The sequence below is a fragment of the Accipiter gentilis genome, chromosome 7, assembly GCF_929443795.1.
Source record: "Accipiter gentilis chromosome 7, bAccGen1.1, whole genome shotgun sequence".
NCBI lineage: Eukaryota > Metazoa > Chordata > Aves > Accipitriformes > Accipitridae > Astur > Astur gentilis.
The window spans coordinates 41908608-41925293 of NC_064886.1; the positions used below are offsets into that span (position 1 = coordinate 41908608).

Sequence of the window (16686 nt, forward strand, 5' to 3'; positions counted from 1 at the left end):
GTGGTGGGCTTCGAAGTGAATTGGAACACCTGCTCCTAAAATTTTGTTCCCCGAACGTAAACTTTACCACGGCCCTCTTGTACTCATGTCTGTGTATGCTGAAGGCAAATCACTGAACTTGCACCTCTGCACAGAGGCAAAGTCGCTTAAGAGCATATGTTGTTGAGGGGGGACATGGTGGGCCACTCCAAGGTGGCCGTGGCCGTGTGTTGCTGAGGAGGAACGGGGCAGGGCACTCTGAGGTGGCCATGGCCGTGTGTTGCTGAGAGGGGGGCATGTCAGGGTGCCCCATGGTGGCCATGGATGTATGTCACTGCAGGGTGACGCTGGCTGGGCGCTCTGAGATGGCCATGGATGTATGTTGCTGAGGGGGACATGGCAAGGTGCTCTGAGGGGGACATGGCTGTGTGTCACTAAGGGGTGACACTGGCAGGGCACTCTGAGGCAGCCACAGCCATGTTTCAGTGAAGGGTGACGCTGGCTGGACACTCTGAAGCGGCCATGGCTGACTTTTGCTGAGGGGTGACGCTGGCTGAGCACTCAGAGGCGGCCATGGCTGTCTTCAGCTGAGGGGTGACACTGGCTGGGCACTCTGAGGCGGCCACAGCCATGTTTCAGTGAAGGGTGACACTGGCAGGGCATTCTGAAGCAGCCATGGCTGTCTTCTGCTGAGCGGTGACACTGGCAGGGCACTCTGAGGCAGCCATGGCTGTCTTCTGCTGAGTGGTGACTCTGGCAGGGCACTCCGAGGCAGCCATGGCTGTCTTCAGCTGAGGGGTGACACTGGCAGGGCACTCCGAGGCAGCCATGGCTGTCTTCAGCTGAGGGGTGACACTGGCAGGGCACTCTGAGGCAGCCATGGCTGTCTTTTGCTGAGGGGTGACGCTGGCAGGGCACTCTGAGGCAGCCATGACTGTCTTTTGCTGAGGGGTGACGCTGGCAGGGCACTCTGAGGCAGCCACAGCCATGTTTCAGTGAAGGGTGACGCTGGCTGGACACTCTGAAGCGGCCATGGCTGACTTTTGCTGAGGGGTGACGCTGGCTGAGCACTCTGAGGCGGCCATGGCTGTCTTCAGCTGAGGGGTAACACTGGCTGGGCACTCTGAGGCGGCCACAGCCATGTTTCAGTGAAGGGTGACACCGGCAGGGCATTCTGAAGCAGCCATGGCTGTCTTTTGCTGAGGGGTGACGCTGGCAGGGCACTCTGAGGCGCCCTCGGCCGTGTACCCCGCAGGACCAGCGGCGGGGAGGCAGCGGGCTGCCTCCCCCCCTTCCCGCCACACTCAAGATGTCGGCGTCGCCGCGGCCGTCCCCGCCCCACCGTGACGCTCGGCGTCAGCTGACGGCGGAGTCGCCGGTGGCGGCGGCGGGGGGCGGGCGCCGGCACTCGGAGTTGTCCGCCGCCGCCGCACAGAGCTGCCGCCGGGCCTGAGGCCGAGCCGCCGCCGCCATGCCCTCGGAGAAGAGCTTCAAGCAGCGCCGCACCTTCGGTGAGTTCCCCGCGAAGGGACGCGGCGGGGCAGAGTCGCTGACACCGTCCGCCGGCTTCCTCGGCCCCTTCCGGGCCTCGTCGCTCGGGCGGGCTGCAGGGGCGGCCGGCGGTGCAGGCCGGCGGCGGCTGCCCTCGCTGCGGGGGGGGAATCGGCGAGGCGGGGAGGGGGCAGATCTCGTTAAGAGCCCTTCAGATCCCAACACCGGGGCCGGTTCCCGCTGACAGCGGGGGGGGGGGAGGGCGAGTCCGCGGCCGGAGCGGGCCCGGCCGCCCTGCCCCGGTCACCGGCGTCGCTGTGCCGCTCTGCCGAGGGCTGAAATGGAAACAAACAGTCCCCGGCTTCTCGGGGGAAACGGGAGTCGCCGCCTGCTCGGGCTGAAATGGAAACAAACCCCGACCCGGTCTCAGCTCCCCTGCGCGGCCGCGGGGCTTGTTCAGCCCCGGTAAGGCGGGCGAGCCTCTCTGCCGTGGGGGGAGAAGCTGGAAGTTTTGGGGCAGGGGTCTTTTTTGGGTGTTCAGGGGGGATGGCGAGGGAGGTGTGGAGGTGGGTAGCAGTCGCTGCGCCGGGGCGAGCTCCGCGGTGCATTGGGAGAGGGGTTTGGGGTAGGGAGATCGCCTCTCCGCATCATCCATTATCAACGGCAAAATTCCCAGGAGCCTGGAAACATCACTTTGCGTTGTGTGCCAGGAGCTGGGCCTGCCCTTCCCTCCCTGACATGTCTGCTCAGGGTCCAGCTCCGTCTGCACTATTGACAGGAGAATTAAGCTCCACTTGCAGTTTGGTGCTTGGCGTGGTATGAGGAATTCTGTACGCGGGGAGCTGCGAGTGGACTGGCATGTATGCCTCCTATCTCCATTTAGTTATTGAAAACTAGCAAGGCATCGAAAAGAGCTGTGTAATGATGGCTGGGCAAATGAGATTAGTCTCTTTCTAGAAAGAAGAGCCTTGATAGAGCAGTGCCAACACTCCTTTCTGTGCTTAGGATGGGACCAAAGCAATCAAAGAGCTCAGTATCTGTTCGTGTGTGTCAGTGAGGTAGGCTGAAATGCTCCGAGGGTAACAAGAACTGGCAGCGTAACCTATTTCTGCGTGAACTATAAAATCCCATACGTAAAATGGAATTGGTGGAAGTAATTGATCCAGATTTTCTTTTCCTTCTGCCTTTGGGTTAAAGTCAAGCTGCTTATGAGAGCTTTCTGTTGCACCCACCCTTGCCTTTGCTGTTCTGTTAAATGTAAGCTGTTCCCCACATTGAAGCGGAGAGAATTTTGATCTAACAAAGTCTGTGTTTAAGCTGCCCCTTTTCTTGGAGTCTTCCAAAACTGTTGTTGACCCCATCGCCTGTCAGCAGCCTCTATTGCAGGTATTAAGTTCAGCTAGGATGGCAGCCAAGCAGTTGCCACTGCAACTAATGTCGTCAGAGAACAGTGTTTATCTGTGGCTGACTGAAGCCTGATTTTGAACACACCATATACAATAATCCTAATGATTTGTCCAGTTTATGTTTTTTCTACTCCAGGGAGTTCTGCTGAATTACATTGCTGTGAAAAAACCTGTTTCAGTTGAAAAGTTAGTCAAACCTCTTTGCGTTTGCTAGGTTGAAGGTTGATCTCATGTACTCCCCATATCTCTTGTGTTTCTGGTTAATCTTAAAAAGTATTTTAATTAGCTAGTAATCTCTGCCCTTGAAGTGTTAATGCTGGTCTGTAAGAGCGTGGCTTGGGCTGTGAGATGTGAAGCAGGATGGCTTTCAGGTTCTCGGTCTTGCAGTCAGGTGAAGGCTTTGCATACTCCTTGCCTTAGTTTTGCTTGATTCACCTCCAGCTTAAAACCATGATTCACGTGAGTTGCATTTCCTTACTGGGCTTGTAAAAAGGTGCAGAGATGTATTTCATGCACACAAACTTAATATGGACTAATGGAGAGCTGACTGATGTTATTGCTGAGTGACGGGACAGGTAGTGTGTCCTGTGCATTAGCATACCAGCAACAAGTTGGGCTGACGAGTGCTGATCTAAGCTCTTCTTCTCCCATGAGCAGCACCTCTCCCTAGGTAGGTGTCTGTTAAAGCTGTGATGCAACATCCCTAGGTAGGTGTCTGTTAAAGCTGTGATGCAACACTAAATCTTCTCTCTGAGAGGTGTTTATAAGATGGAGATGGCCTGGAAAGCCCCGACCCGCTCAAAAGAACTGGAGAGGTTAAAACTGAGTTCACTGAATCTGAAAGTAGGCAGGGTATAAGCAGATACAACTGCCTCTAAAAGCAACTGTGCCTGTTTACTTTGGCTCAGACGTGTACTTTAGCCTGGTTTATAATATCTGTGCTATTAATATTTATGTCTGAGGAGAGGTGAACTTCATCCTGAAAACTGGCACAGAGAGCAGTGAAATGCCTGGGTACACAAGAACCTACCAACAGCTTCTGCAACAATGGGTGCGGCATAATCAAAATAGAAAACTGTAATTCGGTAATACTAGAATGCACAGCGTAAGCTGATGCTGCCAGGCTGCAGCTCGTCTTAGCTCTCAAGTAATTGTTGACAACTTCCTTTTCTGGGATCTCGCAGGAATAGTACAGGATATTTAGTCATTAACTTGGGTGGTGTAATTTGATGCCATAAATTTATGAGATTAAATGTCTGTTTTAGTGGGCAGAAAATGAGGTGTGTATGTGGGGGGAGGCTATGTCCTTTAACATTTTCTAGGAGTCCCAGGCAGCGTGCATGCAGTACTTGTCACTTTGGGTTAAAGAGCAAAGGATCATCTGTCAAAGGAGAGGTTTTAATTGTGACAGTGCTGTCCCATTTGAAAACTGCTTTGCCTGAATTTGCTTTTGTGGCTTTTACTACCACGCACTCCCTCTCTTCGGTGGTGGAGAAATAAGGTAGTAACAGCATTAAGCGTAGATGTTTGACCAGACTTTTTTTTAATCTCTTGCAGAGCAAAGAGTGGAAGATGTACGACTGATTCGAGATCAGCATCCAACTAAAATACCAGTAAGTCTGGTTCTTTCCATTTTTCACTTCAGTTTCCAGTCTCATGTTCTTTTAGTAGTTAGAAACCTGTAAAAGAGCTGTCCTGGTGAGACCAAATTAAAATATGGCTGTTCAGGGTTGTTAAGCCTAGATTTCAGAACCATTCTCAAACTAGTAACTGGCAGCCACTGTGGTGGAGCAAGGTGCTAGCTGGGGACTGGAGGAAATGGGTTTTCCTGTGTACTGAAGCTGCATGTTACAGTTTCAAAGAAAACCATGCCCCGGCTGAGCTCTGAGATTCTCCTGAGTGTTCAGCTCTTCTCATCCATCTCAGTGTTTTTCCTCTCCAAAAGAAGAGTCTGCAGAGGTGAACCAAGAATAATACACAGTAATGTAGAGACAGGTACGGCTTTCATCACCAATCTGTGCTGAGAAAGACAGAAACGCTTGCCTTCTGGGAAATGGGCCTTTGCTTGAGGTCTCCAGGTCTTTGCTTGGCTGTCAAACCCTTCCACCTCACCTCAGAGAGGAGATCAGCCCTCATCTTGTCACTCTTCTTTAGCTGGTCAGCTCCAAATGCTGCTTGAATTTTTATTTTCTTTCATTTATGGCATCCTCAAGTTTACAAATGCAAAGCAAAGCATCCTAGGAAGCAAAAGGCAGGAATTGTGATGTATTGCTGATGAGTTCTTCACAACTGGTGGGCTTTTGCGTGACGGCTGTCGCTGCAGTACGCAATAAATGCAACTGTCCTTACGGCCATTTGGTGGAACAGGGAAGGTCTCAGGACATTTTGGGGGGCAGGAGAGAGAACTTAATCGGACACCTCAGCCTTTGGCTCTCAGTGATGAGAGCTGATGAGCCCTGTGAGTGGAAACTCTTCTGTGAACAAACTGCTTGCAAACCGTCTTCAGTTCCACTGCAAGTTCATTAACAGAAGCAGTTGTTGCTTCCATGCCAAATAGAAAGCGAAAGGTTTTCAGCTTTCCTTTAGCTTTAATCTACATCGTCTCAAAGCTGTTGCTGCTGGGCGTGGGAACAAGTAATATTTTACAGCAGAGATTTTCTGACTTTTCTGGAATGTGCAGTTTTCCCAAAAGGCCCTTTCCTAACAAATCTGTTTCCTGAAAGAAGATTGCTTTTTCACCTACCTTTCACAGATCACTTAGCCGTAATCCCCAAGCTCTGTGACCACAGATTGAAAGCCATTGATTTATAGCAAAGCTCTCATTTTAAGTCAGCCACGGACATAATACTAGCAAAAATTCAGAGGTACTTAAGTGACTTGCTGAAGATGCAGTGATGCAAACTCCCAACTATGGCAGAGGAGGAGCTGGAGGCTTGCTGTTGTTGCCTGTCCATGTCCTAGCTTGAGTCACTGCCTTGTTATTATCATTAGCAGTTCTGGATGAGATAAGATGGCAATGTCACGCTAGATGGTAAATCCCTGCTGTGCTGTCAACATCCTTCATTTTGCTGTTGAAAATATTATCTATTGATTATGGTCTACCTTTTTAAAAATAGAGCTGTCTTTTTTCCAGAATGAGCCAGCATTTCTTTAAACTGGTGTAAGGAAGTCTTTCTCTGGTATAATTAAATTGGCTCAGTATCTCTTCACCTGTGCAACTTTTGAATATCAACACAGCCAGGCCCCGTGAGCATGGAAATGATCCAAGTGAATGGTGTCACATAGCTACCGTTGATTTAAAAACAACAAAACCCACATGGTTGTGGAAACGGGAGTGCACGAATTCTGAGATCATTTCTTAAAAGCAGGAACTACATACAGTTGCTGGGCAGGATGCTTCTTAAATTGGAAAATCTGCAATTTCCTCGTGAATTAAGTAGTTACTACATAACAGTCTTGGCAGAATTACTGGTTCCTAGGCATGCTGTCTTGAGATTAAGGAGGAGGAAATTCTCTCCTTTGAGGCTTTATACCCTTCACAAGTAGCTTTCTCTCATGCACTAGAGTAAGCATGGAAGGTGGATGGAATAGCGTACTAATCTGGAGGTGTAGTTCTTAGGAAGGAATGGCCTGAAACAGGAGAAATTCTAGTGAAAACGGCTCGAGTTTGCAGACTTCTGTAGCAGCCCAAGCCTCTAGTCAGCCACTGTAATGCGTTAGAGGGAAGTGTGCTTTATCTTTTCTAGGGTTTCCTTGTTGCTGGGTAATTCAGTGCTAGATTAAATGATTCCAGCAAATGAACTGTTCTAAAACCGCACTGAAGCTGTGGATGTGTGCTGTTAAATCCCTGTTTGTTACCCCTTAGTGCAGTGACTCTTGCAAACAGAACAAGAGAAGCACATGAAGATAATTGTAATCGTTCCTTTTCAGATTCGAGATACTGCATTCACAAATGAAAGGAAATGGAGTTTAGCATAAATGCCGGTACTTTGCTGTTTTCAAAATGGAGGGGTGAGGTGAAAGCACCAGATACCATTTCTGCCTTTCACATCTTCTGCTCCTTTCTTTTTGTGTTTCTTCTTAGGTGATCATTGAAAGGTACAAGGGAGAGAAGCAGCTTCCAGTTTTGGATAAGACCAAGTTCCTGGTGCCAGATCATGTCAACATGAGCGAGCTAATAAAAATTATCAGGTAGTATGCTGTGATTTCAGTGTAAGCTGCATCAACCTAAGACTATGATTCTTTGTTAATTCCCCACCTGGTGTATGTATTTGGGAGCTCTTTAAATGGAAAATTCATCTAATGAGTGCTTGGTATCATCACTAGGACAAATTCATGAGAAGGTGCTTTTCCTTTGGCTTTGCTGGAAAAAAACTCTGAAAAGAGCTGAGCTGTTAGTCTGCTTTCAAGAGAAATAACTGGTTCCCAGAGATGTAGGAGGAAGTCTGGGGCTGCAAATCCCTCTCTAATATGGGTGCTTCTGGCCCAGGACTCCAGCACTTCCCGCTTGGCTATTTTAGGATGCCTTCTTGGTGTTCCGCCTGGAAGTCCCTCTCCAGAGTGCCTGCCTCTTCCCACCCACCGGAGGGGGAGTTTTGGCTCATAGCCAGAGCTCTGAGCTGTTGCTTAGGGTTGATGTTGGCATACTTTGATTGTGAGATGAGGTTTCCCTCAATGGCAGTGTTGAGGCCTGAAAAACACATGTTCAGACCAGTGTCTTTTTGTCCCAGCTGTTTGCACAGACTGTGGCTTGAGTACTGCCCCGCTCTGGTGCTTGAGCTTTGCTTAGGCAAAGGGGAAATAGCCATGGAGTGGAAGTTGTGTGGTCTAAAATTGTGGTCAGAAGTTCTGCTAGAAGTGCATTTCTCCTGGCTTGAAGGAATATTTGATTAGTAAGAGTTCTCAAGCAGTAAACTTGGAAGTTAGCAGCAAACCAGATTTTGCTTTTTGTTGGTCATGGTGTACAGGGAGCTAGTTCATGGAGGCCACAAACTGTAAAAACTGAGAGTTGTCTCACATGTCCAAACAATTCCCTGCCTCAGAGGCTTGTACAAAAACTGTCTATTGTAAGCAAATCCCAGCTCTTAAAAGAGTAAAAAAACTAGATAGGGTTTTGGAAGCAGGAGCCAGATTGTTCAAGTCTTCCAGAATTTCTCATGAACATTAAAGGCCCTGGGCAAAAAGGTTAACAGCAAGCTGAAGGATTTTCCCAACCTTTTTTCTTTGGCTTCATTGTTAATAGGTGACTTGGTCCCAGCTGGACTTGGTCCTCAGCCAGCCCCTCTTGTGCATAGCAAAGCCTGTCCTTCCCAACCCGCAGACAGCCGCTGCCTTCTCTCAGCCTGCTGTCTCTGGAGTGATTAGAGCTTGGTTTTGGAAGGGTCGCTTTCCAGGGCTGTGGCTGGGAGGCTAAATAAATCCTTGTTTCCAGCTGCTGCTGCCCCTCAGCAGTGAGCGGATGCAGCAGGAAGCTCTTCTGATCTGTTGTTTCCTTCTTTCTTTGGTTGCACCTCCACGTATCTGAGTTCCTCTTGCTTACTTGGTTTAGGAAGTAGTAAGAGAGCTCCTCTCTGCAAACCTGCTTTCCACTAGGCAGTTTGGCAGAAATACCTGTTTCCCCTCAGCCGGAATGAATGATCCAAGGGAAACCCCTCAGTTAGATGTTCACTGTGCCACGCAGCCTGTGAAGTCTGTTGCTCTCTGCCCTTCCCATGATGCTGCTTCTGGGAGGGAGGAGAAGAGGGGGCAAGATGCTCCAAAGGTTATACGCAGGCTGTTACAGAGCTGCTGGCAAAGCGAGTTTAAAAGGTCCAGGGCCTTCACAGGGAAGCTCTGCCCATCCTCCCTCCCCATCTTCACACAGATCTCTCAAGGTCAGGCTGAGTTTACATTTCCAGTGAGATGCTGTTGAGCTGAGCTGCAAGGCAGCAGTCCCGCAGGCCTTACATGTTTGCTGGTTGTACAGGGATCATGCTGGCAAGGAGTACCTCTTCCTTTTCGCTTCAGTTTAATGCCCTTCTGGAGCGTAGCTTTTCCAGTGAAATAAGGGCTTCTGTCAGTGGATATATCTGACTGGACTTAGTAGATGAATTTAATATAGCTTTGAGGTGGGAAGCAAATGCCTTCTCCAGGGCTGCTTTGGGTGGGGACATCTTCCTGCTGTCTGTGCTGGAGGACTTTGTTTTGCCGTCCGTCCTAAAGCCTTTGTTAATGTGAGTGGAAATACATAGTCATCACTGTCAAACTCCTTCCCCCCTCTGCTCCCCCAACCTCCCCCCCACAGGCGACGCCTGCAGCTGAACTCCAACCAGGCGTTCTTCCTCCTGGTGAACGGACACAGCATGGTGAGCGTTTCCACACCCATATCCGAGGTGTACGAGAGCGAGAAGGACGAGGATGGGTTCCTGTACATGGTGTACGCCTCTCAGGAGACTTTCGGAGTGCAATCTTCTGTCTAAGACACGCAAGCGGCTTCTAGCCTAGGATTTTGGTTTACCCTTGGCCATCACCCCCACTCTTCCCCACACGCACCCCAGGGAAAGAAACGGATGTCACCTACGCTCTCAGTACCTTAGCATAGGCTTGCTTTAGCAGGTGTCTCATCTTACCTTGCCTTGTTTGTGACTATTAAACAGTACAGACGAGCACCTCCAGCTTTGAAACCTGCTGTAATATTCCACACAGGCACATTTACATTTCTGGACTTTATGAACGGAACCCAATTGTGCATGTGACAACTGCAAATAAAGGGACACTCGATTGACTTTGAACAAGCAAACAGGCACCAGGGAGGAGCTGAAGTGTTTCCTGTGACAGTTTTCTGGAAAATCTCCCTATGATTCCTTAAAGCTTTTTTTTTTTTTTTTTTTTTAAATGGGAAGGCTTCTGATGAGAGCAAATATGTTTTAATGTTTCAAAGCAGAGCTTTGTCTCCTGCAGCTCGATTAGACTCGTGTCAGTGCTGCAGTGAGTCAAGGCAAGTGCTTGGGGTGAGCTGGGGGAGTACAACTCTTTTTGTCTCCGTTTTCTGTGGCACCACAAACTTAGGAATGGTGCCAGTTTCTGAAATACTCATACCAAACACCACAGCTTTATTGTAGTTTTAGGAAGTGTTTAACTGTAAAATACACACCTGGACAGGTAACATTGAAATAAACTCCAGTCTGTTATGAATTTCCAATCCCTCTTTGTTCAGTGACACACTGTTCTTCATACGAGCACTCTTCCAAAAGCTCACCCCCCTCTAGCCCGGAGGTTTGCCATTCCCTTGCCCGGGCAGAGTGTCTGCTGGGAAAAAGTAGTCGAGGGACCCGCTGCCAGCACACGGGGCTGTCAGGATGCGTGCAACCGGCCGCAGAGCGGGCTGGTGCGATCCGAGATGCGAGCAGCGCCCGTATCGCTCACATTCTCGGGAGCACTGCCTGGCCTCGCCGTCTCCATCTGCTCAGCAGGGCGGGTGCGTTCCAGCCCTCTGATGTGAGCGGGCAAACGGCTTTGCCGTACACACCTCCGTACTGAACATTGGACTCGGGACATGCCACTGGAATTATCAACCCACACTGCCTAACCAGTCTGTCACTTGTTTTGCACGTTACCACCGAGGGGGAGGTCAGGGAGAAGCGCTTTTAAAAGCAGCTCACGTCCAGGAGTTGCTGTCAAGAGTTGACGAACAAATGATTTTTTTTCCATCACCGAAGTCTCCTGCCATTTGCACGGGGTTTGGAAGATCTTGGTGTTACTACTGTCCTGAGCAGGGAGGCAGCCTGTGCAGAGGAAAGGTATCTCGTAGGACCCATGTTTTTCCTCTAGAGTTGTTGTCAAGTGAAGCGTAGCAGGATGAGATTACTCTTGTATATTACGTGTCTGTGAACTAACTACATCTGTTACTGGAAGCTAACTTACTATAACAGGGGAAAAAGAAGCAATACTACTGCGTCTTGGCACTCTAGCTCAGTAAGGTGTACAATTTGTACCTATCTACACCTCTTTGCATGCATCTCGTTCACGCTTACTTCAGATTTTTTATTGTTCTTTGTGTTTTTACTCCAATGTAAACTTTTAAATGCAGCTTGTTCTATGTTTAGTTTTGTTCGTGTAAGAAATTGTTTAACTCATAACTGACAACCATACTTGTAATTACGACGTGATTGACTGATATTCCTGTACAAATGTTGCTTTTTTAAAATTAATACAGTGCTGATATGGATGGATTACATCCCAACTTAATTATGGCTTGTGTGGTTATTTCTAGACAGCTTTCGTAAATCGAATCTCCTCAGGGAAGGGCACAGAGGTCTGTTCCACCTGCTTCAGGGCGCACAAGGTAGTGAACTAGGTCCTGCTGACAACGACTTAGACACTTGTACTGAACGCTCTGGTACTGATCCTCATTAAGAACTGGGAGAGGGAGCTGCCGCCCTCCAGCAGGAGGAATTTCAGGTGTGATTGCCCTGTAGAACAGTTCTGCTCTCTAGATAGGTATGGACCAGGGTGTGCCTGCACATGGACCAGTTTCCATATCCCTGTTTTGTTTCTGTTCCTGCTTGACCAACCTCTTCCTCGCAGCTTCAGAACCCCAGCGCTCTTGCAAGAAGGACTCTGCTCGTCAGGAATGACCCCAGGCACTGGCCACAAAGTTTTAAGGACACAGCGAGCTGGCGATTCCTTTTGCTTACCCTGATCATCAGTGCAGACATACCCTGCACGAGGGGCGAGCTGAGGTGGCTGAGCAGAGCCCGGAGGCTCGGCTGCTGCTGTCCTGCAGAACAGGGCACAAAAATTTCCCTGCTCATCCTCCCCCCAGCTCCTTCCTTCACGGTGAAATTGGTTACAGGCTTGGGTCAGCAGCTGGAGTCAGGCCACAGCCGCTCCCGGTAAGAAACCGCAAGCACCGCAAGGAGAGGAGAGCAACTGCAAGCACTGTAATAGATCTGTGATTCACCAGCAGATGTCTGTGGGTGGAGAGACAGCAAAAGTAATAAAAGGAGTTAAAAAAAAAAGAAGTCCCTGCTAACTGCCAAGCTGGAGAAGCCCCCACACAGATGAAGCCCCTTTAAATTAAAAAAATACAAAGGGAGTCTGTTTAACTCTTTATTTTCCATACATTAAATTTACTCAGATAAAAACATTCTAAAAATGTACAATTTTACTTTTAACAAAGTATAATAAAACATAAAAATCCCAATACCAGAATACTTGACATTTACAGTTCAAAATCAAATTAGCTGAATATTAAATATTTACAAAACTATTTAAAATATTTATAAAGTTACATGCACAATTTGTAATACTAGAATTGACTGAAGTAAAAGAAATGGCTCAAATGGGAGCAGGAGTTTCCTTCATTCCTAGTGGAAAGTTATGTCCAAGAGAAGCTGTTAATCTGCACTTGAAAACACACAGGATTTGCTTTCTGCTTCAGTACCAACACGTTTCTTGCTTACATAAGAAAAAATTTAAGAGAGCAAATGGGTAGTTCCAAGGGTTTATTACAAGAGATGGTAGCGGGTGGGGCAGCAGGAGGGTTACTGGGGCCTCAACCAGCAAAAGTGTTTTCTAGACTTGTGAGTGCTCAATTACATGGATTTCTGTCCAGATTTGCCCACATCCATCTCATTTATAACAGGCGTTCTAGACTACCCCAAATCCACAGCTCCGAGTGTCCGTGACCTCCAATAAACAAATAGACAGCTAACCCATACGCAGGGGTTTCCAATGATGTCATTTTTATTTTGGGGAGGAGTGTCGCTCTGCTGAATACCACAGACTACATTGAATTTTTGAGTACCTTCACCCTGAAGCTTGCCAGCGAGAAGTAGCATGAAACAGAACTCTGGGTAACGGTAAAGGTCTAGTGTTAGACTGTTATTTTTGGAAGTCTGGCACTTAATTTGCCAAGATTTAATGACCGTAGCGTGAAGAAGTTTCACAAGAAGTGGAGTGTGACATGCTGTTTTAAGGAAAAGTATTGTGGAACTCTGATCCAAATACCTCACTTGCTAAAATGAGGCTTCCCTCTTCACTCTCCTGCTGTTTAGCATCAAGCCTGGCATATCTATTAATGCTTAATTTGCAGACTGCCAGCGCAAGGAGGAGTTTGCTGGAAATTCCATCCTGTTTCGAGTACTTCCATCACCAACACTCCCAAACGGAAAACACTTCTGAAACTGCACCGCACGTTGCTCACTCCCCCGAGGGAAGACTCATCGCTAACTTCTCCATGCCCCTGCAGTGAGATGACTTGGGATTCCCTTCTGTCTTACACCTAAAAATCATTTCTATTCCACAGCAAAATCCATTTTGAGAACTAATTCTTTTTATACTTTCAGGACAAAGATAGCAATAAATAGCATTCTTTGAAATCTCCATCTTCCAATGTATAAAAATAGGTTTCAAGGACTGGTTCTTTCAGCCACTGAAGCTGGAACTACTATTCTAAAACAAGCTGCCTTACTTTTCGGGGGTAAAAAGATGGATTTGTGCCTTTTAAAAACAGGTTAAGTATTCTTCTATGGAACTAAAGTGCTCTGTTCAGACTTACCAACTTTGGTGGTTCTTGGTACAAAGTGGACAGCATTCACTAGCAGATCTGAAGCCACAACTCGCTCTGATAGAGGGAAGGCTCTGCAACTGCTGCTGGCTCACCAAACATTTCTCCATTACACTCATGTTGCTTTAAGGTACTCAAGACTTCTGAATTTGAACTTACTCTAAAACCAGACTTCACCATTTAAAAACATTACCTAAAAGTACACATAAGCCACTTTAAGAAACATCAGCCTTAACTTTACACAAAGGAAACAATCCCAAAGAAAGCTCTGAAGAAAGGAATGAAACAGTTTGCTGGACAGAAGTTCAGTTTTACAGTCCTTTCGTTATGGTTTCAACTCTGTGATGAATATTAGACGAGACTGTGTGCCCAGCCTTGGGCATTAAAACAAAATGAAACTGGTACAGATTTTTTTTTTTGCTGTTGATTTTTGCTATTTTGAGAGGGTTTTTAACACTTGCACGTGTGTTGAAATACAGTTTATTTAAATACAATTCAGTTTTAAAACATTGTTTTAAAAAAAGTGGAAAGAAAAAAAAGAAAAATAATGTTAAGGTTTGGCTTTCAGCACATGTTCCAGGCCACTGGAGAGACCCTCAAAGCTGGAAATAGTAAACATCGTCACTGAAAACTGCACGTTTCCTTCAGCGTAATACAGTATGACAGATTGTTCCTACCATTGTCTCAAGCTCGTTAAGGCAAAGTAAATTGCATTGTCAGTTTTCATCACTTTAGTGTTGTAGGTCTGAAGGTTGTTCATTAGAACACAGGTAACCTCCTCAAACGCAGGCAGAGCGAACAGAAGCATTTCAACAGTGTGTGCAATACTGCGGGTAGTGTGAGCTGGGCTGAGGATACACAAATCTGGTATTTTTTTTTTTCATTGCATAGGAATAAAAAAATATCTTTTTTTAAAACCAAACGTTATGCAAATTTAGATTTTGGTTTCCACGAAGCCAAATCCGCTATGAGCTGCAGATCACTACCTGGACCGAGTTTGGTTTCTTGCCATCTCACGTTACCGTGCCTCTCCGGTGACGCTCATTTATCCTGCTTGCCTGCCCGGCAAGGCTGACGACTGCCCGCTGGGAAAGCGGGACTGAAGGATGGCCCAGAACATTTCTTTCTTATCAACATGGTCCAGGAAGGTCTCAACTGTCAAGCTACTGCGTTACCCCCTCACACTGATGTTTCATTGCTAAGGCCCGATCTCCTCGGGGCAGCTCTGCACCACTTCAAAACCTTCTCGGATATGACTTCCCTCACTTCCAAGCGAAAGTCAGCTGCGCCACTAAAATACTATTCATCCTGGTGTGGTTTAAATTGGTGTAAGAAATACCTCCAAGTGTAAACAAGGCTTCAGACTTTAAAGGTGTCTTCCAAATTACAGTATGCAAATATCTCTATGTCAGACATTTTAAAGAGAAGGCCTCACCCATTTAATGCCGTCAAATTCCTCGGGTGAGCCATGAGGATTAGTATCTTCTTTCAACCAGACAGGACCAAACTGTTTCAAATTAGCAGTTCAAGATTTGTTTGGCTTCCTCTCAAGTCCTAATTTAGATTTGTCACCCACAAATTATGTACGCTAAGTAGTTAACACCAAAGCTAGTCATCTACAATCTATTGCAACGAAGGAGGCTGACAATAAATCCTTCAAAGTCTTGATAATAATGAAGTTTACTACCTTTTACATGTTTGACTTCTACCACTTCTGAATCCTGTAGCAAAAGCCTTGGGGTAGGAGTCAAAGGTTTTTTTTATATAAAGTAAAGCAAAAGCTTACAAACTCTGCTGCCAGAGTTCTTTTTCTTTTTTTAGGATGGTTTAAAATTCATTTACAAAAGCAGAATAATAAGGTTTCTGTGAAAGAGACCTATATACAGTAACAGGACGTAAAGGTTGTTTTGTGTATTACAGGAAAATATCCTTGAAGCCTTTATGACTCTGGAGTCTCTGGGACTTGGACCCTTGGAAACTAAGTTTATTCCACTGCTGGGAACCCAGCACTATCTAGTAATAAGTGAGACAATGAAGCACAAGTTTGTTTCCAGAAGGAACCGAAACTGCTCTGTGTGTTCTTTTGAAAGGGAAAGGAGAGACTTACTTAAGATTTTTATTGTATAGTTAAGTCATATAGCCTGCTGGTGCCAATTTTTAAAAGTTGGAACTTCTTTGCCTCTTGCACTGGTCTCAGAGTGACACTGTCTGCTAAAAGTGCAGAAAGCTTGAAGAGTTTTACATTCTTCTGTAGTGCAATCCTTAAAAATCCCAGAGATTAGTGCCTGATCACTTTTGAAAAAAAGTAGACATTTTACCTAGCCCAGGGGTGCCAAAGTCCTTCTGGCGAACGGCCGCTCCTACCTTCAGCCTCCAGCTTCAACTTCAGAATGTAGCTGCCCTGGAGTTAGACATTTCACCTTAGAAAGTCCACCTATGGCAACATTCTCCAGCAAAAAAAAGTACCTCAGATGTTGTACTTGCAACAGAAAATGCAGCTGGCCAGCTCCACCATCCATCCAGTACGCATCGGTCCTATGACACGTAGTCAGAAGTTCCAACAACAAGATCCAAGCTTGAATTTGGCAATCAAAAATGGGTTTGATGCACCCCTAAGCTAGATTTTCTACCTAGTCTAATAAAGTAAAGCACCTTTGGATTAAAAAATACATTAAGCTTAACAGCAACTGGACGTCTCAGTTTTGTATTTCAATCTCCTTGTATCTCCATGGCTTACAGTATTTTCTTGCCAGATAAAATATCAGTCTGTGGAGTCAAGACTTTCAGAGGGAGGAGCGTATTTCAGTCTAAACGTACCTGGGGGAGAGGAAACAGAAGAATTAAACATAATCAACCTTCTCGCATCTATTGCATCTCAGAACTTTCTAAAACAACCTGCTTCTTATTAGACATGTAATGCAATATTGCAGCGTACTGCCAGCTTGCAGCTCCGTGGTGAAGCTGCAGAAGAGGCTGACAAGCATGTGTCTGCAGCTGGTGGAAATGAAAATCATAGTTTTACACAGTAAAACTCACCGGCTTAGATGTAGTTTCAGGGCTGGCAAAAATTCGTTTGGGATAGTTTAAATGGAAATTTAATTAATGACATTAAATTCAGTTTAAAAGGACAGCAGACTACACTTCTGAAGTTCTCTGAATTAGGACTGATGAGGCAGTGCTGTTTCTTGCCCACTGGCTACTATCAAGATATTAGCCACAGAAACTCCACTTATTAGTTACATTTTAGCACTGCTGTAAATT

At 46.6% G+C, this 16686-nt stretch overlaps 2 protein-coding genes across 2 annotated transcripts in view; one reads left to right on the plus strand and one right to left on the minus strand.

Moving 5' to 3' along the window:
* The first annotated feature begins 1350 nt into the window (after positions 1–1350).
* Positions 1351–11102, plus strand: MAP1LC3B (microtubule associated protein 1 light chain 3 beta). The gene is made up of 4 exons (XM_049806777.1): positions 1351–1490; positions 4434–4489; positions 6961–7067; positions 9160–11102. The coding sequence occupies exons 1-4, from the start codon at positions 1451–1453 to the stop codon at positions 9332–9334; spliced, it is 378 nt and encodes a 125-aa protein (XP_049662734.1). The 5' UTR covers positions 1351–1450; the 3' UTR covers positions 9335–11102.
* Positions 11103–11953: 851 nt separating this feature from the next.
* The window catches only part of ZCCHC14 (zinc finger CCHC-type containing 14), a 55235-nt gene continuing 50502 nt past the window's right edge, over positions 11954–16686 (minus strand). The window contains exon 13 of the mRNA XM_049806753.1: positions 11954–16242. Within this exon, the coding sequence (XP_049662710.1) occupies positions 16187–16242 (56 nt within the window). The 3' untranslated portion in view covers positions 11954–16186. The remainder of the gene's footprint in view (positions 16243–16686) is intronic.